This window comes from Sturnus vulgaris, chromosome 3, assembly GCF_052056855.1.
Source record: "Sturnus vulgaris isolate bStuVul1 chromosome 3, bStuVul1.hap1, whole genome shotgun sequence".
In the NCBI taxonomy this organism is placed as follows: domain Eukaryota; kingdom Metazoa; phylum Chordata; class Aves; order Passeriformes; family Sturnidae; genus Sturnus; species Sturnus vulgaris.
In genome coordinates this window covers 19,462,565-19,488,436 of record NC_142245.1, presented here as the reverse complement: position 1 = coordinate 19,488,436, position 25,872 = coordinate 19,462,565, and the positions used below count along the sequence as shown (strand labels likewise).

Here is a 25,872-nt window from a genome sequence, read left to right as displayed (position 1 = left end):
AAACAGGCTGCAAGGACCAACTTTACAGCCCTGCTGCTGCTTCTGCTGCTTTTTGTTCTCTGGTAAGAAAGGTTTTTCCAACCTCCTCCCTCCTACCTAACAAGGGGCACCTGCAGCTCATGGAGAACAGTTGGAAGAGGTTGGGTCCAAACACAAGGAGAAGGGGGGAGGGAAGCAGAGCAGCTTTGCTAAGGGACCGCCTTCCTTCCCAAAGCACAAAGGCTCCCAACCAGCAAATGGCACCTTCTCTATCCAGCCACTCTCTCCTTAGCTCCAGGGGCAGTCACAGCCCAAGAGGTTTTGCTGCCTGGGCAACAATCACTGCCAAGGGTGTTTTCAACAAAAGGACCAATAATAATAATAGAAAATAAAAAAAAAAAAATTTAAAAATCAACTCCAGTAGAAAAATAATTTAATAAAGGGATAAGTTTCAAGAAAATATCTGTATAGTAACAACATTTTAAGTAAAATGTCCACAAAAATATACATGTCTAATGTGATTATACATTAATTTTTCCAACAGGTCCTGTTTTACACTTGGTTCAGTCCATGTAGGTTTTCACCTAGGAAAAGCCTTCACTGCTATCAACCTTCCTGGGACAGATCAGTTTGCACAACAGAATCGTATGAGAAATGTTTTCTAACTCATTTTAGGCTCATACAAATAAAACTTTGGAGGTGGTAACAGTCCAGAACAGATCAGGTTATATCATATCATTAAAAAAAAGTGAATACAAACAAGGAAAGCGAAAGTCAGCTGCCCAAGGGACAGTGTCAGGCAGAAACATCAGCCCTACAATACACACCACACAACACTGACACAGCTGGAAAAGGAGGGGCACGAAGGGAAGAAGGGCAGGAGGGAGGGGAAGAATCCCAGGAGGATGATTCCCAGGAATTGTGGAACTGCTAAACAAGGGGGCTATAGAGAGGCCAGGGAAAAGCACATGTGACCAACATATGTCTAAAAACCAGACAATTTTGTAACATAGAAGATAAGTTAACTACAGGAAGATAGAAAGGAATCAGTGGAGATAGTTTATTTCTTATTTTTCCAAGTGGCTACTGAGCTGTAGAAATAACAGGTCTGTTCCAAAAAGCCCTCACCAATAGTGCTAATTCAGTCGAACCAGAGAGAAAAACCTGGTTACAGAGAGATGCAAGAGTGCAGCAGAAAGTAAAGAAAACATGTTCCACCAGCAGAGGACAGGAACACAACACTGAAGGGGAGATGCCAAACAAGAGACATCAATTTTGTCAATGGGAGAGGTACAATGCCACAAAAAAACAAACCAAAGGGAACGAAACAAAAACCCCATCCCACAGAAAGAAAATGGAAAATGGCTAAAGAAATAAAAGGACACACACTTTCCAAAAGATTTTTTTGTTTTATAATCAAATTTCTTTTACATAGACAACTGAAACACACCAATATTTTGTGCGAAAAATATTTTTAAATAAACTTTGCTTGTTCTAGATTTTTGTACATTCTGATATACATATGTAACAAGGTTTATGGCACTGTAACCAGGATCAAAATCATATAAAGGAACAAAATAATTGCTCTCATTTATCCTTCCTGAACCAAGCTGGCTGCTGTTGCACTATTAGACTTTAAAAATTATTATCTTATTATTAGTGGGCAGCCAACTCTTAATTGGTTTGAGCACTCAAAACAAACTCCAAATTATTATTGCACAAGAAGCCAGTGAAGGCATATGGCATAGAATGATCGAAGTCCCTTACTGTTAAAACCTTACACCCCAAAATAGAAAAATAGAACTGGAACATGAAACACGCCAAATAAACTTTGTTTTCTTCTTTAGTTTGAGTCAGGAGTGTGAAAAGTACCTTGCAGACTTTTAAGCTGCTCTGATTTCCTTTGCATTGGTGAGCATTTTGCTAGGTTATCTTTAGCAAAGCCTTTGCAGAACGAAGGCCCTTCTGTTTCAGGGAGGTTTTTTTTCTGCTGCTTTGTTTTGGCTATTTGTTTTTCGTCTTCAACTTAGGTTTCTTCAGTCTATGAACCTGCACAGACTACTTAGCCATAAACTCTACAAGTAGCCAGAGAGGAGGGAAAACTAAAAATTAAAAGAAAAAAAAGCCCAACATTTCTTCTTCTTCTTCTTCTTCTTGTTTTTATTTTAAAAAGTACTCCTTTTTCTCTGAAGCCTCCCTGCTCTGCCGGTATCTGAGAAGGAAATCACAACAGCATCCCAAACCCAGCAAAGTTCTTGGATCTTTTAAAAACCTTTCCTTACAAAAAAAGGTTTTTATTCACAAAAAGTTTGCCACAAAACTCCCCTTTGAAAGCTAAAAAGAAAACCCCACAGCCCACCCATCACTGCCCCAAAAACCAGGTGAAGAACAGGCTCGGCCCCCTGGCAGCTCGGCCGTCACACAACAGTCTCGACGCCGATCAGCTTTGGTGTGAGGATTCGTGGGGTGACTCCATTGTTCAGGTCTTCCTCGAACTCCAGTAACTGCCCCATAAAGTTAAGGTTGGGGGAAATGATTGGTCGTTTGCCTTTGACAAATTTATAGGCATCCGTCATGGTCATGCGTGTGTGCTTCATTAAGTACGCGATAACGATGGTGGCAGAGCGGGAGACACCGGCCTGGCAGTGGATGAGGAGACCTTTTCCACACTGATGAGCTTCCTCTGCAAACCAGACAGACAGAAGAAAGTAAGATTTCTGCCAGTTTTTAAATTAGAACAAGCTCAGTGCAATTAAGAGTAACTTCATGTGAAAAGTCCCTCGATTTGATTACAAGCACAGCAGCGTCTCTTCCCCTTCCCCTCCAGCACTTTTTCCCCTGAGGTTTCAGAGCTACTGAATGTGAAAACCCCCAGTCCAGTCTGACACTGAAAATCCTCACGTCCCCTCTCTACTCTTTATTAGTGGAACCACGCATTGAGAGACGCTGCTTCACTGCCAGGGAGCATTTTGTGAGGAATCTCAGGCTCCATTTCCACCTCAGTTACAACGCCACTGTGTTATGTCAGCACCTCAAACCCCCTGTTTTTCAAAGCTGGGAACCACTCGTCTAAAAACCAGGTATTTTCAGATTCAATTCATAATACATCTGTCTCAAAGCCCTGTCCTCTGAAGCTTTGCAAAGCTACTCTTGAAATGAGCTTCAGTGGGGCTCTCTGCTGTGGTGCCTCTGCAAAAGGAGGAGCTGGATATGCACACACACCCACTCCAGCAAGATTCATCCCTTAGAGAGAGGCACCCTGGGCAGCATTTAGCAGGGACAGAGCCCCTCTTATCACATGCTAACAGGACATGAGAGAGGAGAGTCACTACCACACCATGCTCATCTGCCACAGCTTGCTTTTCAAACAGGAGATGGAACTTTCAGGAAGTGACACTTCAAACTACTTCTTTTGTTTCAATCCACAGGAGGGACGTGAATTTAGTTTGCAGGTTTTGGCACGAACCCAACCCCACCAAGAGCACAATTCAACCCACTCCACATGTTCAACCTATACTGTGAAAGCATACATGAAGCCAACTTCCCTCTAGACATTTTTGCTAGTTAGTATTTCAGAAAGCTGAAACTCTCTAACGCATTTTGACACACATTCCCAGAGAGTTTCTGATGATTTCACTTCCTATGGCTTTAGTCTTAGCTAAACCTGGGGTTGGTTGTGGTTTTTTAAAGACATATTTAAAGAAACATAGGCCAACAATCTGCTGTTTAAACATTTCCAAATCTTCTCAAATGCAATTTAAAGTTTACCCTGAGGAAGGGAAAGCTTAGACCAGTTACTTCCCCAGCTGGTTAATTTGATACGGAAGAAAATCTCTCAATGGAGAAATATTTGTTTATTAAAAACAAAGACAGACCCTCAAGCTGTAATTATTAAAAAGGAAAAGTAAAATGGGTTTTGAAACGCTTTCTAAACCTTTCCAGAGCAAAGCTTCTTTCTCTGCTCTTAGTAAGGTCACAAGCCAAACACTATCTTTCAGTGGTTTTGAGAACTCTAATCCTGCAATTCATGGGGATGAGGGGAGCAGAAATCTCTCTTCTACCTCAGAGGGACCTCAATGGAGCTTCACAGTCTCTTTACCTAACCTTAGCCTATTGCATCTCCCCATCTTGTTGAACTCAAAGTTTAAGGTTTTACGGGATTTCTTGACACAGCTGTTTTCCCAGAGGATCAAAGCAAGGTTCCCTTTTCCCTGCCCTTCACCCAGACAAGCATTCACCTTCCCAGGCAGGCAGTAACCAGCATCTTGGGGAGCTGACAGCACTACTGGCATTGCTGAGGCTGGGTTAGGACCAAGGGAAAATGTGAGTTAGAGATCCTCTGGTCCTTCACACTATAGAAGACAAGCCCAAAGGCTCAGAGTGGTAAAACTCACCTGAACTGCAGCATAAGCAGTGATTTTTCTGCTCACTTCGCTAAAGTGGTGTGGCTACAGAGCACAGACATTAGCACACCACGACCCCTGCCAAGACACAGCCAGGCAAGGCTGAGGAGCCTGTGCTTCTGAGCTGCCAGCCCTGCCTGGGATGCAGCAGGGGCAGATGGGCTCACAACAATGAGCTGAGCCTGGCCCTCCTGCCCTGGCACCCAATCCCACAGCTGGGGCCAAACCCTTGCTGAGTCTGAGTGCACAAAGGGGAGCAGGGAAGAACACGGCTCTGCACCCACTCCAGTACAGGGGCAGTCAAGGACCTGTGCTGTGGTGCAGCACACAAGCACACTTCTTCCTCTGTCTAGCACTCCTCCATCAAGCCTGAAGTATTAGTAAAGGAATTAGATCAGTCTCAGCACAAGAAATAGAATTTAATGTCAGTGGTTCCCCCAGCATATTTCAGAAAACCTCTCAGGACACACACTTGGGCTAGGGAAGCACCTTTACTATGCCACAAAAGCAGTGTCCACAAAGACATCTAGAGGGGCAACGAAAGGTCCTCAAAAGCTTTCAGTACCACATGCTGCAGTCCTCTCTGACCAGCCCTGCTTGAAGTGGCCATCTGGCTTGAGCCTAGCTGAGCATGGCCCTAAATTTGGCTGAGGTCTGTGCTGTGTTGCTCGTAATGAGGTCCAGAACAACGCTGCTGGGTCACTTCTTCAGCAATCTCCACAACAAGCTGCATGTCTGTGGTGAACTCTGTCACACAGCCTACAGGGTTTAGAGGCTTATTAATGCAAGTTTTCATCACTATCCACTCAACCACACATACCCTCTGAAGCTACAAATCTAATGGTGGAACAAGCCAAGTGTGAAAGTTTGTCAGTTTTCTCATTAAGTTAGCAAAGACTGAGACACCATTAAGAACAGTCACTATGAAAAACTGGCTGGAAGCCACTGTGTGGAAACTAGGAATGCAAAGGAATCAAAAAGAGGGCATGACGAAAGTCTCAATTTTGTGGGGTTTCCTGAATTTAGAAGCCTGGAGGTAGGCGTTACTATCACTGGATAAAAATTGTAACCTCGGGCCACTTCACCGGATGTGCCAGAGATGAGAAAGGACAGAAATATGAGGTGCTCAGCATTTCTGACAACCCAAACTAAAGGAAATATGGCCTTAACCAGCCTTCCTAGTTGTTGGCAAAGCATAAAGCTCACTCTAAACCGTCACAACGGGTAAAAATAAGAACAATAAAAACACCAACAGGAGTATTTCCAGGCAAGGGTAATTACCAATGAACTCAAAAGCCTCTTCAAAATACTGCCTGAGATTCTGCTTGTTGCTGTCAGTGGCGGGGAGCCGCTTGTAGTTGAACATGCCTTTCTCGTAATGGTACAGGGGCAGGTGGGTGGTCACGTTGATGACGTAGCCGATGTTCATCCTCTGCATCTTCTCCAAGTCCTGAGCATCGTGCTCGTTGCCGAGGAAGAGGAAGGGCAGGATGGGGGTGAGCTCAGCGTTCTCGATGTCCGGCGTGGTGGGGATGGACTGAGGTAGCACGGGGGGCACGGCCGAGGCGCCGCCCCCTCCTCCCCCCTCGGGGCACTCCTGCAGCTGGAGGGAGTTGTCGCAGAGGTTTTCGTGGTTCTGCTTGAAACCGCTGAGTCCTCCTGGGAAGAGAGACCAAGCAGACACCTTGGTTAGGCACCCCAACATTTCTACAGTGGGGCCACGGGGGCTGGAGCTGGCTCTGCTGTCCCCACCACCACTGTAGCAGTGTCACTGGGCTGTCAACAGCACGGGTGGCATGAATCAGCAGCAGGCATTGTCCTCCCTGTGCGCGGTGCCAAGGAACGGGCTCGCACACAAACACGCCTCTGTGCAGCATCAGCCTGCTGGGGCTGCCTCACCTACCGGCCTGTGCCGCAAGGAAGGGGCTTTTCCATGAAAGAAAACGGCACCAAAACTAGGGGCCAAGGGGCTAGCAGCACACTAGAGCAGAGCAGCAAGCCAGCTGGGATAGTCTTAGCTTTACCTGCCCTTTAGCAGCCCTGCAGGGCGTCCTCCCACCCCAGGGACAGCATGAACCCGTCTGTGTGCCCAAACAAAAGAAAACTACTCCTTGGAACCTAACAGCGACTGAGGTGCTCGCTTAACATGTGGCAAACAGCTCTCCTTTTGCTGCTCCGGCCACCTGAAAATATCGAGCAAGAGTTATTTTTAGGACACTAAAATGGATTGGGAAATGGATCTGAGGGGGGAGGGAGAAGTCAGTTTCTCAGTGAAGGAAGCTCGTGCCTTCCCTGCTCTATTGCTGGCTTTTTCAAGCACCATTTCCCTCCCTCTCCATTTTAATTTTTTTTTTTTTTTTTTTTTTTTTTTTTTTTTTTTGAGCAGAGTGGCTTCACAGAGCTGGAGCAAGCAAAGTGGACCTTCTTTCTCCACCTCATTCTGCACTGACATCAGCGACAGGCTCCCCACCTGCCCGGTTTCCATGGCGATCCCACAAAGCACACAATGACATCAGCTGGCATGACATCAGCTCTTTGAGTGCAAACAATGCAAGAGCCACCACTTTGTGCGAGGCCTTTGGTAGGAGGTGGCGGCGTTCCTGGGAGCCGCTGATGTAATGCTAACAGGTGGCTCTGCCGAAAGGAAAAGGCGGAAAGAGGAGAAACGCAGGGATGAGCTCCTCACCACCTCGCTCACGTTGCTGTTGTACCAGGATACTTGAAGTTGTGCTCAGCATCCAGACGAGCCAAGCGCTCAGGCTCAATTGCACTTTGTTAACTGCAAGCCAAAAACAAAAAAAAAAAAAAACCAGGAGGGGAGAGAGCGACTCTGAAGTTACTCAGAAAGAGCCACGCTGGCCAAAATAAACGCAAAATGTCACCCTCCCAATAATGATATTTAAAAAGAAAAGAAAAATATATGAAAGGGAGGCTACTCGTGTTTCCCATGCTCTTTCACAGTGATCCAGTGAAGGTTTTAAAGTGAAGCAAAACTCAGGCTCTGGATTGGACACAACAAAGAGTTTCACTGCCTGCTGTTGAGTGCTGCAATTCAAATGTCCAATTCAAGTGTCCATGACATGTCTGCCCAGGGGCTGGGACCCACCCAGGCCCATTTTGGTGCCCTGTGCTGTGTCCCAAGGGCATGAGGCACCCAGGCTAGGTTACAACCATCTGAGCCCCTCTAATGCAAGTGCCCTTTTTCACATCCAAACTCACGTCCTTCACACACTGCTAGTAATGTAACTTCCCACAAACCCCTGAAATGCCTACAAAATGCAGAATATTTCCCCTGCCTCAAAAATGTGCTTGTCTTCAGCTGTTTCTGCTGTTTACAGGAATCAGAGCAAACAGATTTGCCTTAAAGATCTCTATTCTCAAAGTTATTACAACAGGGGATCAGGATAGAAAGAAGAGCAAGGACAAAAATCTGAGCTCAACTGCACCACCTGTCCTCAGCAGGGCCTGAAAAGTCTTCTCAGTCCACTCAAGAAAACAAACAAGATGATGGTCCCCAAGTTATCTGAAGTCTCATCTAAACCAACAGGCCCAGCCTATAGTCTAAGCTAAAGGCTAAACCCTAACCCACACTCCCATCTTTCTGAATAGGCAAGCAATTCATTCAGCTTGAATATTGCTGTTTAAACAACAGCCACAGCATGCTCAGATTCCCAAGAAAACTCCTGAAAAAGCTGCTTTAGTGACCCCAGAGTTTCCACTTCCCCTGCTGACTTCTGGGAATAAGCAGCCCAGGTGGAGGTAGGGACACACTGAAGGTGTGGCAACATCATCCTGCTTCACCTGCTGCCTTGTAAGACACAGCAGAATACTGGGGCAAAGGACGGGAAGGGACCCCAAATACAACATGTGGAAGATGCTCAAACAAGTGGAGTAGCCAGGCACACAATATCTTCATCCATAATTTTTTTACAGATGTTTGCCACTGTCACCATTCCTAATGTCAGTTCACATCCCCCCTTCTCCTTGTTCGCCTCCTTATGTGAGAGTTAAAAAGTCAGTTCAAGCAATATTTAAAGCAACTCTCAGAGCAAATATTCCTGGAAGAACACATTACTGGGGAGAGATTACTAACCTGAAGTGGCTTAGACACATCAGCAAGGGAGGACTGCACAAGAACACTGGTACCCAGAAAAGATAGGGCAAGATGCAGTCATGGAGGGAAGCTGAACCCTTATCCAACAGCAGGAGCTTAGCTTGGATCTGTGCTGCCATATGAGTCATGCAGGTCCCAAAACAGGACCCAGACACCTCCTGAATGCTGTTCCATTCTCAACACACAGGATCCTTGCACAAACTGATTTATGAGGCACTAAGGTAATTTAAGTGGAGCTCATGCATGCATAATGTTCAGGCTTTTCTTAAGTTTGAGACTAGTGCCCAAAACAGATCCAAGCAAAGTTAATAATGATCAGTCAGAGAGGGATGGATTTTCCACATGAAGGTAAATACAATGTACAAAGTATTCAGGTGCATCTCTATTCCCTTGTCAAGCAGCTGCTATTTCAGCATTTAGAATCTTTATGTAGGAAGGGTAGAAGAGGTAGGAGAGAAGAGGCTGTACCCAGAGCAGAGGCCAACACAAAGCTTTTGCAAGCCTGGTCTTAGAGTTGATTTATTAAACTCAGTAAGGTGCAAGATATCACTGCTGACATCACTGACTGACCACAACTCCAGATCACAAGGAAACTCAAGGCATGGATGCAGAGACTCCACGTGGGGTTGTAACAAAAGCTGCTTTGTGGTTGACCTGCCCAAGCCTTCCCAAACGTGGGGAATGAAGGAAGCATTACAGAAGGCAGTAACAGCACCTGTGGCCAAGAAGCACAACTTAGCAGAAGCCTCTCACTAACACAGAAGCTGCACTTTAAAAGTAGTTTTCAGATGCTGTTTGCAATATGGGAAAAGCCTTCATCATATAGGGACAACCTAACTAGAGAGGCAATATAATACATCCACCATGGATGTATTATACATGGGAATGCATGGCAGGGCTCTTGGAAACACATTGGAACCCGGGCTCAGGAGTGTAGCCAACTCAGTGACAAACCAAAATGCCAGCAGGCAGATGAGCCACCTCAACAGGATGATGTCCACTTCCAGAGGCTGTCCTGCCTGCAGCCCATCTCTCCTGGCTTTAAGCACTCCACAGAGCTTGTAATGACCAAAGCATGGGGAAGTATGCCCAGCCAGTATGATGCAGCCTGTGCATGGGCACAGGGAACATCCCAAGTGCTTTTGCCTTGGTCCAGAACGGCTGCTGGGCAGGTGTTCAGAGGGCTGAACCTACCCAAACCCAAACAGAGATGGACAAACAGGGATGCTCAGCACTCTGGGGAACCTGAGGTATTTCTTCCATGAAGAAATCAATGAATGAAGCAGAACCCTTGCGTGGTATCTTGCAGGATACAACAGAACACCAAGGACTCTTTGCTCACCACTGATGCAAGACTCAGGTTGCAGAACGATTTTTGCAGCTCTAACTCCATGACAGTTTCCAACATCCTGCCCTGCCAGAACAGTTAGTAAGTGACAACAGACTTTGGAGTGTCTGAGACCTCAAAACTTTCAGGAAGTTTTAAGTCAGCACCGTACGTGCTCCAGCTATTCCCACTCATTTGTTCAAGTTCTCTGCAGCCATCTGCCCATAAACATCTTACTTAATGCTCCTCAAACTCTCCCACCAGGCAGCACCCCAGCAGCAGCTGCACACAGATTTCCCAGCTCCAAAGCCACCCAGGAGCTGAGGGCTCACACCAGCACTGACCAGGTGAGCAGCTGGACAGCAGCCAAAGCAGCTCTGAACAAATAAAAAAAAGACAAACAGCATGCTGCTGGTATAAAAGTCATGCTTAACAGAGTCTGTCATTTGCCATCAGAAGAGGGCAAATATGATGCAAAATAGGCACAAAAGGTACAGCAGGAATGAGGCATCCAGCTTTTTATGAGAGACTATGGCCTTGCAATAGCATCATCTTCAAAGAAATCCAGAAAAACAAACTTCACCTGGACAAATTTATAGAAGTGGATTGGCTGGCTGGGGATTTGTTTGTTTTGTTAGAGGTTTTTTTTTTTTTGTTTGCTTGTACCATTGCAGCTTTTTAGTTTAGGGTTTTTGTTGTTTGTTATTCAAGAATACTGAGAATTTAAGTACAAGGAGTGCAGTAACACCTGCCCTCCTCCTTTGTCATCTCCTTCAGCCGCTGCTGCTTTCTGGCTGTATGACTATATGCAAACCAGGATTTGGGTTTACAATATGCTTTGGCACACTTGCAGTATGTTTCCTATCTGGAAACAGGCTCTTGCCCCACAGTTAAGGGAATAAATTATCTTGCTCCCTCTCCAGTGGCAGAACTTAGAGAGGCAGCTACAGTGAAACACCCTCACCACAAAGCAACACCTTTGCATTACCTCATCAGTGTGGATATACTTTGTTCTGAGCATGGCAGGTACGAGGTGTTCCCGCTCCCACTGCAAACAGGAACATACTTTTATACATGACAGACTTCAGATGTGGGAGCTACATTTAGACTAAGCACGTGGTCTTGGGAGACAACCAGACCTTTTATACGGCTTTCAAAGCTGTCCAGGCGGATTTCTGGATCTGCTCATCCTCGATTACAATAGCACAAAGCCATCTCGGGGAAAAAAAAAAAAAAGGAAAGCAACGCACACACAAGCACAAGAAGAACAGATATCCCGGGACACTGGGAAGTATCAGCAGAAGAGATGTTCAATCTGCAAATTCCCCTCCTCTTGTGTTGCTGGGCTCTTGTGGGGTGTGCAGCAGAGAATTTGGTGATACCACAGCTCTGGCCACCACAAGCTTTACTCACTCAGGAATGAAGCCAAGCTTTAAAACCCACTCAGCATGTGCCCTGTACCACCACAGCAAACCCTGGGGTTGTGTTTGAGTGAGTTTAGGGCTGAAACGTCAAAGGGAGAATTTGGGGTGCAGGACAGAGACATTCAGGCAATTAATGCGTATCTGTTTAAGACAACGCTTTGAATTTGTGCAAGTACAGCCTGTTCCTTTAAATCTGTGACCTCATTTATTTACATTACTACAGAAAAGCACTGCCAGAAGCAACAGCTGATGACAGTCTCATGTACTTTTCCACTAAGACAACAATTAAACTGCTCCTGTGTTATTAATGAACAGATGACTTTGTGTCAGGTTGATTCAAAGCACAGGGTGCCTCAAGGTTAAGCAAACATGACTCCAGCATGTAAAAATAGAAGTTAGGTATTGTCCAGATGCTTCCCCCACCCAGTGCTCTCCTCCTTCCTCAGCCTCCTGGGCAGGAGGACCCAGGTCTCATGGCCAACCTCCCCCATGCTGCCACCAGTGTCTCCAGGTCCTGCTGCAGGGTGGCACACTGGTGCTGAGCCACCACCACTGCAATGCCACCATGCAGGCTGCTCCTGTACCATGGGCCTTCCACCAAGGGAGATGCTGCTGTACAGGTCAAAGCAGAATTCTGTCCTTCTAGCCCAATGCACTCCCAGGATATGGACAGCCACCATCTCTTCATACCACCAACACAGCTGTGGCTGCAGGTGTAGGCATGCTGAGCACCAAGGAAACTGTCAGGGAGGGCATGGAGGCACTGGGGTTGCATCCATAGGGCACAGGAGCTAAGGCCACCTTGCAGCAGAAGATGCAGCCGTCACACTTGCTCACAGATGTTGCTGGAGTGATTTTAGCCACAACAAAGACAGCTCCTGGTGTGTCCTGGGGATTATGCACTGAAACAAGGGATGCTCACATCTCCTGAGCAACACAAGACACACACTTTCCTTGCCCAAGCAGGGCTCCACTTCCCAGACTTCTAGAGCAATGGGGCCAATCCAAGCAGATCGTTACAGGAGTGTTCCTGCTCTCCAAGCAGATGTCCTGCTCCTCACCACAGCTGAGCAGTGCTCAAGGCTTGCCCTCGCTGCTGCAGCAACCTTGACATGGCTGGAAATGCTGTATTTGCCCACACAGCAGGAAGGACAACTCCCCTCTATCCAAAGGGGTGGGGACCTATTGGACTACACTCAGCCAGGTGACATTAGTGAACTCCTCACCTGCCTGTGGGATGTTCCCAGGAAACCCTGCCACGGGGCTTTCCCTGTCACCTGCACAGCATTCAGCACCAGCCCTGCTGCATAAGACTGACCCTTGAGCAAACATAAAAAAGTAAAAGTAAATAGTGCAACCAAAGAACAGCTTCCACCTCGATACACTCAATCTAATCTAGCCTCTCCTTCCAATTGAGCTGCCAACAGCACTTCACAAAAAAAAGGGAAAACTTCGCATTCCGAAGAACTTGCAAGGTCAGGTTTTTTTCCGTGTGGGAACTATCCCGAGAGGTCAGTTTGTACACGAATTCTGGCCTAGAGGAGTTACAAGCACATCCTTGACACAATGGCTTTGAGGTCCCTTTAGAAGTCAAGAGTGTGACGCTAGATGAAGAGGAAAGGTTTCCCCTCAGCATCAAGAGATGTGAGCACACGTTTGCACGTTATTTCTAATTTTATCTCACTATGGTTCACACCCCTTGCCACAGCACATCCTCTCCCGCTGGCTTTTGAGGTCCTTGTCATCATTTATTTTTATTTTTTTCCTCTGACACAAGGCACAGCAAAGCTGGCTCTCCTAGGGAGGCAAGCGAGAGGTTATCCAAAGCCCCTTCCCCTGCCAGGCTGTGCCAGAGCTGCTGGCTCTGCCCAGCTCCGTTCTCGGCTCCTCCCTTCCCACCACCACCCATTTTCCACCACACCATCATCCCCAGGAGCCTCTCACACCTTAACACATGACTTGCTTTTTTCCACCATCAGCTTTCACCCCTTCACTTTTTCTCTTCTCTCTACTCTTGACTACATCTAAGTTCATTCCAGTTAGAAATAAACAATCTTTTTTCCTTGACCTGTCACTAGAATACCTTCCTGGGATTTCAGTTGAATTATTTTTTTCTTTATACTTTTTTGTCTTATATTTAGGGGTTTTTCTCAGACCCTGGACACCCATGCAAATACATATCCCATCCATATTGTCCCTTTACTTGCCAGCTTTTCCAAGAGATGCTACTAACCTTTGGACTCACCAGCCTGTCCAAAAGTCCCCCTGAATACTTTGGAACCACCTCTCTGCATTCAAGACAGTGGTTCCAGCTTGTAACTGGAAATCTGCCCTATGCTATGGGAGTGCTGAGTCTGCTTATTTCAAAATAAAAACTCAAGTATTCATGGGAAAATAAGCCAGCATCCTTCAAAGCACTGTGTTATCCTTGGGGAGTGGTCAGGAAGGTGAAAGAGTAAAAGGCCTGCTCTGAATTTTGGTACAAGGACTAAACGATACAAGAATGTAAATAGGAATAAGGGAAGAAACCCACATCCCAAACACACCATGGTGACGACTCTGCAGCCACCAAGGAGGACTGGACTTACCCTCCCTGGAGGGCAAGCGTTTATAGCAGAAACTCAAAATTAGTCACATTACAACTTCTCATGGCAAAAGTATGTGTTCCCATGGGGATGCAGGCTAACATGAAGTCCAATTAAATAATCACTGGAAATGTCAGCGTAAACCCTGAAGGAATACATACTTCTACTGTGAAATGCTCCCACTGGAAATCATATTAACAAAAAGGTCATCAAGAAATGCTAAAGCTATGTACAAAGGAGGCAGGGGAAGTGAGGGGGGAGGGAACAGAAACTATTTTAATGCAATAAAATACCACAAATGGTTTTATATTGACAAAGAGCTATGGGTCTGTTTTCCCAGACAGAGGTAGAGCTGAGCAGATTTGCCCAGAACACCAAGTTGCATTTGTTTTTTAATCTATTACCAGTTCCCTCCCTGGCCATCCCCACATGCATCTCTCAAGCCAGTGGCCTGGAAAGAGCCAGCACAGGAGCAGGATGCAGGCAGCTGTGGCTCAGCACGTCTGAGGAGGGAGAAGGGTCCCAGCACTGTGTCAGACATCCACAATCCTGGATGCGTAGGAGTGGACCTTTCTGTTTAATCTGCGTGTTTTAGAGAACGCTGACATTTTCATGCTTCAGCCATCCATTTATTCTCTTTCCCCTTTTAAGGGCAACCTCTCCAGGACAGCTTCTTTCTAAAGAGAGAGCAGGCTGCTTTGTTTCTCCTGAGGATAACACAGGCTCTTTTCCAGTCCAAACCACTGCTCCTCTACATCAGAAACACCAGCACCATGCACATTAATATGAAAGGAAAACGGGGTGCTGCTATACCATATCCCCATTTGGGAGTGCCATCCATTCCTGATGAATTTAAACTCTTTTTAGACTGAAAGGTTGCTACCCTCTTTTCTAGAAATAACAATACCTGGCTCTGATTTGACATTTTCCAGCAAGGTATTCCAAAGCATATGAAGGAAAAACAGAGAAAGCAAATGATGCTGTTTTGACATATCCCAGTGCCACACAGTCCAAAACAAAAGCAGCAGACTACTGGAACTAGAATGGTGCATGCCAGCCCTCACTTGGACAAAAGCTTCAGGGCCAGCTCTGCTGGCTCATATATCCCAGTCTAAATGGTCAAGGAACCAAGGCTAGCCCACAAAAACCCCACAGGGAAAGAGAAAGTTGACCTAGATTGCATCCATGTTCTCCAGAGTCAAGGCAAGAAGGAAGAGGAGAAAAAGACATATTTACAGAATCCAGAGCTAAACAGCAATAAAACAAGGAATATCTCCAGTCAGATGAAAATCAACCCTTGTGTCCAAATAAAATAACTCCTTATCTCCATGGGTGAGTTAACACTGATATTTCCCAGGAAACATAAGAACTGTGTTATCCCTCAACAGAGATGTTGCTCTGCCTTGCTGGACCAACACCTATGAATTTAAGATTAATTTCATTTTAAAGAATCAGAGTGGTTTTGTACCTAAAATATGCCAGCAAATTTTAAGCAGCAGCAAAAGTCTCATTCTTAGCTCTCATCAACTGGACAGACAGATTCCCATTACCTGAAGAGAGAACAAGAACAATTAAGAGCCCAGCACCAACACAGTGCAGGTCAACTGCTCCAGCAACAGTTTTTGCTTTAAAACATTAGTGTTCAACTGCTTACATAAGGCAGTAAGCTTAATATCACACTTTGGCATAATGAACTGGGGACAACCAATTCGACTGATATGATAGAAGCTTGCAAGTTATCTTCTATTTTCCAAGTATCTTTAAGCCATTGTAAAAAAAATAAAATAGATGATAATTCATGTGTGGACAAGGAGTAACATTTGTTCTTCTTTTTATTACCTTTAATTAGAAGCAGCTCTTCTCTGTTGCAGTGAATCAAGTGGGAATTTACCCAGGCATGCTGTAGACTTTTTAAAGCTAGGGCATAGTAAAAGAGTTGGAGCCAATGTGTTCACATCTCTATTATTATTCTCTTTATTTATTTTTTCCAACTTACTCCTTCAAAACCCTGATCTTGGAAGCAGGGTGTTGCATGCACACAAAGCAGCACTTAACCCTGGCAGAAGCAATGGCTCCCAAGCCCTCCCACCCAGCAGGAGCATTCCTGTCCCTCCAGCAGCAGGTAATGACAGATTTACAGTTCCCTCCTGGCCCCACCATTCCCAGACCCTTCACTGGGGACAGCCCAATAAGCTCCCACTGCAGGACTATTACTGTAGCTGAGCCAGACAAGGGTGGCACTGCCCTGGGCAGCAGCAATCAGAAGCTCACTCCTTCAAGTCACAGGGACTAGGTGGCACCTAGACCTACAAGGTCCCAGCTTGCCAGTTTGGGTCTCTCTGCATGCACTCTCCTGGGTCAGGCTCACTGAAACCAAGTGCCAGGAGATCAGAAGCTTGGGCTCCTTCTGGATCTGGCTCTCTTTACTGGGAGCAGAGCATTCCTTTGAAAAGGAGGCAACTCCCTCACCCAAGCAAACACATGAAGATGAATCTTGATTTTATTAAAGCACAAAAAACACCTGAAGGCAAATCAGAACCTAAAAATTAGCAAAAATGCACTGCTAAGGGAAGAGGGTGCTCCTAAATCCATCTCCCAGCTGTGTTGTTCCAGGGCATCACTGTGACTGTGGATGGACCTGGGTCAACCACACTTCACACCAATGGCAGTAAGAGAGACAAGCTCAGTGTTACAAAGGGTGCAAAGGACTGCAAAACAAACAAACAAACAAGCAAACAACAACAAATCAGATGAAAATAACTTCTCTATGCCTCATGGCAAGTTTGCCGTCTTGCCCTGCTATCTAAGCCCAGATTTATCCCTCTAGTCCAGTTCCTCCCTTTTTGCACCACATGGTGGACTGACTTGCTTCTCCATCTCTGTCCCTTTCCTTCCAGCCCCAAAATGCTGCTCCAGAATTAGGTCAGAGACCATCTCCTGGTAGGACACAGGCACCTGGGGAATCAACATCTTTCTAAGCAGCAGAGGACACACCAAAAACAACCTTCAGAGTGCTCCCGGATGTGAGGCTGCCTTCACCATAGATATCTACCGAAGCAAAGAGCTTCCTGTACTAAAAAGTCACAAGATGTTTGAACAAAATGAAACAAAACCCCCAAGCTTCACTACTGAACCACAGAGCATTCACCAACACGCTGTGCAGAGACCACGAGCACCCCTGGATTTCTCAGCTGCAGAAACACATCCCCTGAATCCCTCCGTGCCTCCTGCCTCATCACAGGGCATCCCGACTGGCACAGCCAGAACTGGTGGCCAAACCCAAGGGCACAAGGGCACCTTTCAGCTTTCCCATAAGCCCCAACATTCAATGGATCCAGAGCAGGTGAAAGGGCTGCCAGAGGAAGCTGAAGAAAATGCAATCTCAAGACAGCACCTTGATGCAGTGTCCTCTCAAGGGGACTCTTTGCAGCTTTTACTTTTCGATGAGGCAGGGAAAGGTGGCATCCATGATAGATACACTGCTCTCCTTTAAGCCCCAGCTTACCAAACACCTTTGTGATAACAACAAATTAACTTTTACAGTACAGAGGTGTTGAAAAAACTGCTGAAGACTGGTTCAGGTGAGAATCAAAGCTTCAGAAAAAACAACTGCTCACAGTAATTCAGGTCAGCCTTGTGATTTCTGTAGCCAGCACTCTCCCAGGCCCACCAGGGACTTCCCAACAAGGCCAAAGCACCACACATAATCTTATCTCACACATAGACGGACGATGCATTAGGTTATCTTCAGATTATCATAATCTATTTCTTTAAACAGCATGACTTCTATAGCCCTGCAAGCTAATGCTGAATATTTGAGAGGTGGTTCCCTCCTGGCTGGCTGGTGAAATTGCAAAGCAGGGAAAGGTTGAGATGTGTGCATGCTGCTTATATTGATGCCATTTCTTCACTTCTGAGTTGCTTGCATAAATAACAACCCCTAAAATATAATGGGGCTTTTCATAGAGTAAAGAGTCAAAGACAAGGGATGAGCCCCATTTCAAACACATCATAAAGCCAAGGCAATCTCACTAAAAACATCTGTGCTCATAAGTGTAGTAAAAACTTTGGCTGCTGCTTTGGAAGGAAACCACCCACGTATAAGTCTAAAAAAAAATTTTAAAATAGTCCATCTGTATCAGGTAAGATGCAGACATCACTTAAACCTCAAACACAGCTACCCTTCTATCCTGAGCCTCTCCAAAAGTTTGTATTCACCTCAAGAATAAAAAGCCAGAAGACAGATGAGCACACCACCCTAGAAAGATTTCAGCAGCAGAATTTCTCACCTCTGGCAGGGCAAGGGTAAGGGCAGCACATGAGGCATTCAGCTAATTATAACCCAACATCTACCTACCAGGAACATTGTAGGGAATGTTACCCCAGTTTACACAGAGCTAGAACCAGATTTTTCTTTACAAGCATCAGAGAGGTTTGCCTAATCTAACAGTTTGCTTCTTAATTCCAAGGGTATAAGAAACTGGGGAGCCAAAAACGGGGAGAGGGGTGTAGAAAAATCTCCTTTCTATTCCTCCCTTTCCAAGGCAGTGTAATTGGTCTCTTCCCAAGAACAATTAAAATGTGACAGGCACCATGCAAGCCAGCACAGCAAACTCTCAGATGCTATAATCTGGGAGAAAATGCCATATTTAACCATTACTGTTGAATAGGCAAAGGGTAGAGGTACCTCTCCTCTGCAGAAGTATGCCCTCAAAATATGGTAAAGACCGTGGTCTCCAGCCACACCATTGTCCCAATTTATCTGTATGCAAAAAGTAATGACACATACAACCAAGTGAAATGGCCAAGAAGATTATTTATTCCAGGAGAAAGACACTTTAAGCACCAGCAATCAGAGTCTGAACACTGAAGGTGAAATCTCAGCCCTGGCAGAGCCAGCAGAAGTTTTTCCCCCAGTGACTGATGGGGCCAGCTCTCCTCTGCAGCATAGAGGGAACACACTTTATTTTTAAATGTTAAGTAACTCATGTGAAACGTCCAGTGTTTTTAAAACTACACATTTCCCTATTACAACCATGACCTAATACTTATTCAGTGGAGATCTCTGGTGGAAATAAGTGCCAGGCACATGTTTTGTTGGTCAGCTGGATTTGTTGACCATTACATCAAGTTTTACTTTCAAATACACTTGTGCAGTGTAATCCAATTAGGGCTTAAAGCAACACTGACGCTGTTAAATTATATAATTAATGGCAGTAATAATTACTGCATTTGTACAGGCTATGACCAGATCAGGTATTTCAAAGGCAGCTGATCACAGTATTTACACGAATATAGGAGAACATAAAACAAATAATTATTCCTTTTGTAAGCATCTCAGTCCCTCTGTAGCTGTTTCAACTTTGCTGATATGTGACTCTAGTGTGGTAAGAGATCTGAAACTATTCTTAGACCATGGCAGAAAGCATGAAGTGGTTTCTTGGCAGGTCTTACACTCCCCACTATAATGAGAGCAAGTCACTTCGTTTATTTCCCTGTCAGATGAGCAGAGAGAAGACTGAAAGCCAGAGCATAAATAAGCTCCTCAGACTGTGAACAAGAACAGAGAAGGAAACAGGTTTTGTGGAGGAACCAGCTGGCTCCTCCCCATCTCCTTTGCAGAAGTCCAGCCATGAGCTCATAGCATATAGATGTAATTTAAAAAAAAAAAAGCCAAATCATATTTTTCACCTCTCCTTTTGAATTCCATTGCTTCCTTGAAGTCAAACACAGAAGGCTTTACAAACTAAACATAATACTTAAGCAGGTTCACAAGGCTCCTGCTGCTGGGTCTTGAAGGAAGAGGAAGAACAGCAGGATGGAGACAATGCCACTAGACCCTGGTCAGGGAGACAAAGGCAACTCCTCCTGTGTTAAAAGCTGTCAAGATGTGCTGGCATGGATGCTTCAATTATTCATTTTTTTTCTCGTTTGTAGATTTAATTTAACTAGTGGAAAAAAAAAAAAAAGCTGAACTTCAAGCCTAAATATCTTAGTCAGGGAAAAAGAATATTTTTCATCTGAATGCAAATGAATTTCCCAATTTCCCACTTTCCATTTTTAGGTCCCATTAACAAACTCAAGCACACAAGCCCCCAAGACTCCAGACCACTTTTGCTATGAGCTGAGGTGCTCAGGGAAGGCAGAGATGTCTCAGTGTTGGGTTTGCAGGAAGGAAAGGGGTACAACCCTACCAAGGAGGGCCAGGGCTACTGACCCAGCCCAGGGTCACAGCACCACGCTCTCCCTGTCCCCAAATTCAGCTCTGACATTGGCCTCAAGCAGAAGGGACACTGGGCTCATATCACCAGTTTCGCCCCCTCTCCCTTTCAATGCTAAGAAAAGAAATTAAATCTGAAAAAAAAATAAAAAGCCTCCATAAAAAGTGAGGCCTTTAGGTTTCAGCAAACATGGAATACCATGGTCATGGGGTGTTGGGGAAATATGACTTCTTCCTATTCTGTTTATAAACAGACTGAGCAGCAGCTTCAGCTCTGACAGCTCAGGGCACTACAGCCCGTGTAGCAGGATTGAAAAATACGTGATTCTTACGGGTTTACTTTTTGTAAAAATAGAGGATTTGTGCCTGTCTCAAGTGTTGCCCTGCCTCGTGACAAAATAAATAAGCAAATCTTTCTTCTTAAGAGCTTAAATCAAAAATATGCATACGTTACGTTTATGACCAAAAAAATGTTCAAGGAAGCAGCAAGGAGAGGCACGGATAAAAAGGGAGGAACAGAGGGATTTTAAGACCATGCCACAGGGTACACGAAACCCTGCCTCGTCACAGCGCCGGTTTACATATCGGTCTGCTACATTAAAAATAAACCAGACCACCCCTTTATAACTCGCCTAATAAGGCGCAGCGTACATACATTTATGCGCGGATCAGAGCGCGGGGTTTCTGCGCTGCCTGAGAAGCCCGGGGCACTCCAAGCCGGGCTGTAACCCAAAGCCCGGCTCGGCCATGGGGCTGAGCCCCAGAGGTGCCAGCGAGCCGCGGGCTGGCGGGCAGCACCAAACATGGAGAAGGTGGCACCGCACCAGGCGACGGGAACTTGGACAGCCCGGCTAGCAACCAGTGTTTGCAAACACAACACCGGGGATCAGATGGGCCGGCCATAAATTAGGGCCGGGCAGCGGAGAGCGGGGGAAATCGCTCGAAGTGACAAAGCCAGGCACGGAGGGCTCCCCGGCCACCCCCGGTTTCGTTTTAGCGCCTGAACCCAGGGATGGGGATGCGGCGGCGCCCGGGCTGCCGAAGCACGATGGAAAAAACGCTATCTTGTCAAGTGAAACTAAATAACCAGTGCTGCCAGCGCCACTCCCCCAGCTCGGAAATTTAGCCACAGCCTTCCCAAATGGTGCTTTATCCCATGATCAACTCCATCTGACCCCAGCTGGAGCCCCGCTTCAAAGAACGGGAGGTGAGTTACGGTGATGGGGGAGCTCCCCACTGCAGGCTCCCCGAGGTGAGGTCTGCTCCAGCCCAGCTCATCACTATATTATCCAAAAAAGCAAAGGATTTGGGCTTTCTGTCTTCTGGCACACTTCCAGATCTGTTGACAGGCCAGTTTGGGGAGGGGATTTCTGCTAAGCAGGGCTTTGAGGTAACATTTCTCAGTGTCTGAAAGCCAAAAACGGCCCAAGGAGTCCCACGAGCACCTGGTTAAACCCAGAGCAGCACACAGAGATGCTGGAAGAAGAGAAGGGGCTGCCACAACCTGCCCAGGGGGCCCAACAGCTCTGTGCTGCCCAATTACTCCATCTCAGCCACCATCTCACTCCAGGTACTGAAAAGGTACAGAGAAGCTACACTGTTTTCAGAGGGACACAGAGAACACCTTCAGCACACCACTTTTCTAAGGATAGGAAGGCTTGCAGACTACAACTCTCATATCCAGCTGCAAAGGCTGTACCACAGAAGGATTACCACCAGAAGGGCAGGACTCCAGTGGCAGCCTCGCTCTGCCAAATACCTCATCTGCCTCTTCCACAGATGAAGGGCATCATCATAACCCCAGAGACTCAATGAAAGCATACTGGGATCCTGTAGCAAGTACCAAAACAAGACCAGCATGACCACACTCTTGCCAGGAGCAAGAAGACAGTTCAGCAATTTCAAGCTTCCACAAGATACACACACACAGAGAAGTATCTCAGAGGACCCTTAGTTCTTACAAATCCATGAAACTCAGCTGAGGAAAAGGGATAAAGTATCAGCCCATTCCATTCTCCAGCCACACCGTGAAGGTTGGAAGTAGCAAGCTGCACAGAAAAATTAAACTAATTAAATACATACAGTATGAGCTAAGCAGCAAATCCTTCCATAGTTTCCCACTGCCACAGCCAGTCTCTGCCAACCATGCCTCCGAATGGCATTAACACCCAGGGGAAAGGAAATTTAATCTAGAGGGCAGCATTGTTATAAATAGGATCTCGAGAATAAAGTGAAGAAAAGGAAGTGTCCTTGGATGATGCCTTAATTGGTGGGGCTCATCTCCAGCAAAGCATTAAGGGACAAACCAAATTCCGTATTAAAACAAGAGCCTTTACAGGAAAGCCATATACATACATAAGCACTCATACACAGAAACACAACGCTTTCAGATCGCTTTTTAAAGAAGTTGTCTCTCTCTGTCCATATTCTGACCCCATATCACCAAAACAAGACTTGATTGCTCCTCAAGTTTTGCTGACTGGTCCATGACACAATGCCTCAGACCAAGTGACCTCCCTCGTCTTTCCTTCCCCCTTCTACTCTCCCACTGTCCATCTCCAGCACCTATGAGCCCAGTTTTACAAGGACTAAAATAAGGCTGCTAAGTAAAGGTCAGTCTGACAAGCTAAAAGAGAAGCATCCCCTCCTGGACCTTGGCTCCTTAGGCTATAAATACTCAGAACAAGCACTGGGGGAAATTCTTTTGTCTGCACAGACAGACACCAGGAAGCACATTTCCTCCTCCTTCCACTTCTCAACCCTCCTGCTACTCAAGGACAACATTCAAAGGAAAGCAAGCACCTCCCTGCTACCAGCTCCATGATTTGTCCACGGAAGGCATTTGCTTTGGCACTGGTGACTCGAGGCACACAGACCTTCCCAGAGATAAACAGATGTTTTCAAGGTCCAACCATCAGCGAGGCTGACAGCAGAGAGCACACAATGCAAAGCAAACCAACACACTGTGTCTGGCCAACGAGGAGGATTACCTTTTAGGACCAGGGGCTCCTTGCCTTCTCTCTTGAGTGACTCTAGCACTATGTGGAGTGGCTGGGAAGGCATCACTCTGCTTGGCTCATTGGTATTCTCATCATAAACCACGATTTCTTTGGAAAAGATTCTCTTGAAGGAGTCCTTGCCTTCCCGGCAGGAGATCAAGTCCAAGACGGTGATCTTGCCCTGCTGGAGCCTTCTCCGGCTGATCTTGTCAGAACAGTTAATGTGGACAGCCCCTTGAATGTGGCTCTTATTATACTCCATGAAGGGCCTGCAGTCAATGATGACAGGCCCTTGGCTCTGTTGGTGGCTCTTGCTGCATTTGGTCATCTTCTTGGCCAGATCATTGGGGTAGATGATTTTGATGCTGGCCAGCTGCTTGGCGCTGCCCGAGACAGGGCTCCCCACTCCGCCCAGCGGGCTCAGGCTGCCGGCGTTCTCATTGCTGTTGACCATTTGGTTGGCAGGGCAGGCGGGGGAGGCTCCGGCGTGGGTGCTGCTGGTGCTCGCTTGAGTTTGGGCCTGAGTGTCCTTGTCGTACGTTGCCACAGTGCAGCAACTGGCACTGCTGCATCCACAACTCAGGGAGCGTGCAGAGCCGTTGGATGAGGGCATATACGTGAGATTAGCAGTCTTTAGGGACACAACAGCTGCGCCGAGCAGACTGGGGTGGCTCTCACCAGCAGAAGAGGCAGATTCAAGGAAGCTAGAGTCTAAACACAGGTTGAGATCCTGAGGTCTCACTGGCCTCGAAAGTGCCACTACTACCCTGTCGTCTAAAGGAGATGGAGGCATCAGGAGGCTGAGCACTAGCAAGTTCAGAAGAACTCAAGATCACCCTGAAAAAGAAAAAGCAGAAGGGAAAGAAGAAAAAAGGTGATGAAAATAGATCATGAAATCACATAAACCTACAGATCCAACAACTTATTTTGCCAACATCCATTATCCCCAACCTAACAACCCCTTCTGACAGTTACCAGCTCACAGCAGTCGCTAAAAAGCCTTTTCAGTGCTGCAGAGAATACTTCAGCTACCTGCATGTGCCCCCATGGCACGCAGAACTCACACGAGCAGCCTGGACCGTGCGGTGACACCCAGGAAGAGGCATTTAGCTACACGCAGATGGTGCTGAGCTATTCCGAAACCCCAGGCTGCAAGGCTCGCCACTGATAATGACAGAGGCACACTCCCTCATCCCCTTGCTCACTGAAAAGGAAGCACCTACTGGGCTGAGTCTACTACAGGGAAGAACGTGTAAGAGCTGAATAGCTGAATGTGTCAGGGGTGATATGCGACTTTTCCAGCATGCTGGAATAAAATTAGCCTGTGAATAAATTTTCTGAGACAATTACAAACTTGAACACGTAAAGCTAAACAAAAAATACCCAGAAGAAAACAGAAAAAATAGCTTCTGGAGATCCTTATAAGCACCTTGCACTTCCCTGCCCCGTTAGAGGTGAATCCAGTCCCAGTTAAGCCCCTAGCTTCAGTCTCGGGAAGGCTGCTGCTCTCCAGCAGTCCGTGAGGCAAGTTCCCCGCTCCCCACCGCATTTCACTCTTCTACAAAGAGTGATTCCCTCTACTCCAGCCAAGGTCACTGCCTGCCCAGCCTTTGCCTTCCCATTTGCTAAGGCGCAGCACGCTGGATTTGAATCCCCCCGTTTCCACTCGGAAGGAAGACCACAAGAGCAAAACACCCAGAGCCAACCCTAACAGTGCGTCTCTTTCACCAGCAACTTCGGGAGCAGCGCAGCTCTCTCAGAAAAACCCATCCCAGCACCAACTCCACCAAGCCCTGGGAGCGGGGCGAGCACTCGCAGCTCCCGTTTGCCGCCCCAGCTGGCCCTACCGGGCCGGCCGGGAAGCGGCACGGAGATGTCCATCCCGAGCAGGGGGCGACAGGGGGACACTGTCACACTGTCACCCCCAGCAGCCGCCGCTGTACGGAGCGAACCGCGGGCACCTCCGGAGCGCGGAAAGGTAAAGGTGCGGCGACCCGCCCGCCCGGGGCACGGAGGAGCTGCCGCGGCCGGGCACGGCGGGGCTCGCTCGGGGCACGGTTTTCCCAGCCCGCTCTTTTCCCAACTCTCTCCTCACTCTGTTTTAGGATAACTCGGATAAGGGCGCCCTGAGCGCCTTCGCCTGACGCAGTCAAAAAATTTAAATAAACGAGGGAGACAACCCAGTTCCCCCAGCGAGGGGAAACAACGAAAGAACCCACGAAAAGCGGGAAGCTGAAGTTCTGCCCCCGATCGCAGGGAGCCGGGGTTGCCGCCAATCGCGCGGCGGACCGGGCCGGGCCGGCGCTCCCCGGCGGGGCTCCCGCAGCGACGGGCCCCGCTCCGCGCTTTGCCATGCCGTGTCCCGCGCGGCTGGGCTGGGCTGCCCCGCACTTACCGGCGCGTCGCGCCCCGGCGCGGTGCGCGGAGGTGGCGGCGGCCGCCGCGGGAGGTGCCGCTGGTGCCGGTGCGTGTCGCGCCCGCTGCCCCGCGCGCCGCCCGCCCCGCGCCCCGCGCGCCGCCCGCACCATCCTCGTTACTTTCTCTTTTGCTACCGCGTAAATGTACGGCCCGGCGGGGGCGGGGCCCGCGCCGACGGGCGGCCGCGCCGGCCAATGGGAGAGCGGGGGGCGGCCGGGAGGGCGGGGCGATGACGTCACCTGCAGCCAATGGGGAGGGCGCGGCGCCGGCCCCGCGCCCCGGGGCAGCCGCTGCTCCCCGCGGACGGGCGGGGGCGGCCCGCGCGCGCGGCCCCGCGGCAGCGCCCCCCGCAGGACGGGGAGCGCGCGGGACCGTCCCCCGGGACCGTCCCCCGGGACCGTCC

At 47.6% G+C, this 25,872-nt stretch overlaps 1 protein-coding gene across 3 annotated transcripts; it reads right to left on the bottom strand.

The window, feature by feature from the left end:
• Window positions 1–395: 395 nt before the first annotated feature.
• On the bottom strand, window positions 396–25,584 carry DUSP10 (dual specificity phosphatase 10). Of its 3 annotated transcripts, none has more exons than XM_014893816.2 (4): window positions 25,447–25,584; window positions 23,043–23,888; window positions 5,664–6,041; window positions 396–2,662 (listed from the first exon to the last, which is right to left on the bottom strand). In XM_014893816.2, exons 2-4 carry the CDS (start codon window positions 23,842–23,844, stop codon window positions 2,397–2,399), a joined length of 1,446 nt encoding a protein of 481 aa, XP_014749302.1. In that variant the 5' UTR covers window positions 23,845–23,888; window positions 25,447–25,584; the 3' UTR covers window positions 396–2,396. The 3 variants fall into 3 exon arrangements, with proteins under 3 accessions (XP_014749302.1, XP_088017277.1, XP_088017276.1); XM_088161151.1 differs by having other exon boundaries at window positions 5,751–6,041; XM_088161150.1 differs by lacking the exon at window positions 25,447–25,584 and having other exon boundaries at window positions 23,043–24,008.
• Between the last annotated feature and the right edge of the window lie 288 nt (window positions 25,585–25,872).

Coding starts and splice junctions, on each gene's coding strand:
- DUSP10 (XM_014893816.2), bottom strand. CDS start 23,844: ATGCCTCCATCTCCTTTAGACGACAGGGTAGTAGTGGCACTTTCGAGG. Junction 6,042..23,042: donor GGAGCCCCTGGTCCTAAAAG/GTAATCCTCCTC, acceptor CTCTCTTCCCAG/GAGGACTCAGCGGTTTCAAG. Junction 2,663..5,663: donor AGAGGCTTTTGAGTTCATTG/GTAATTACCCTT, acceptor TCTGGTTTGCAG/AGGAAGCTCATCAGTGTGGA.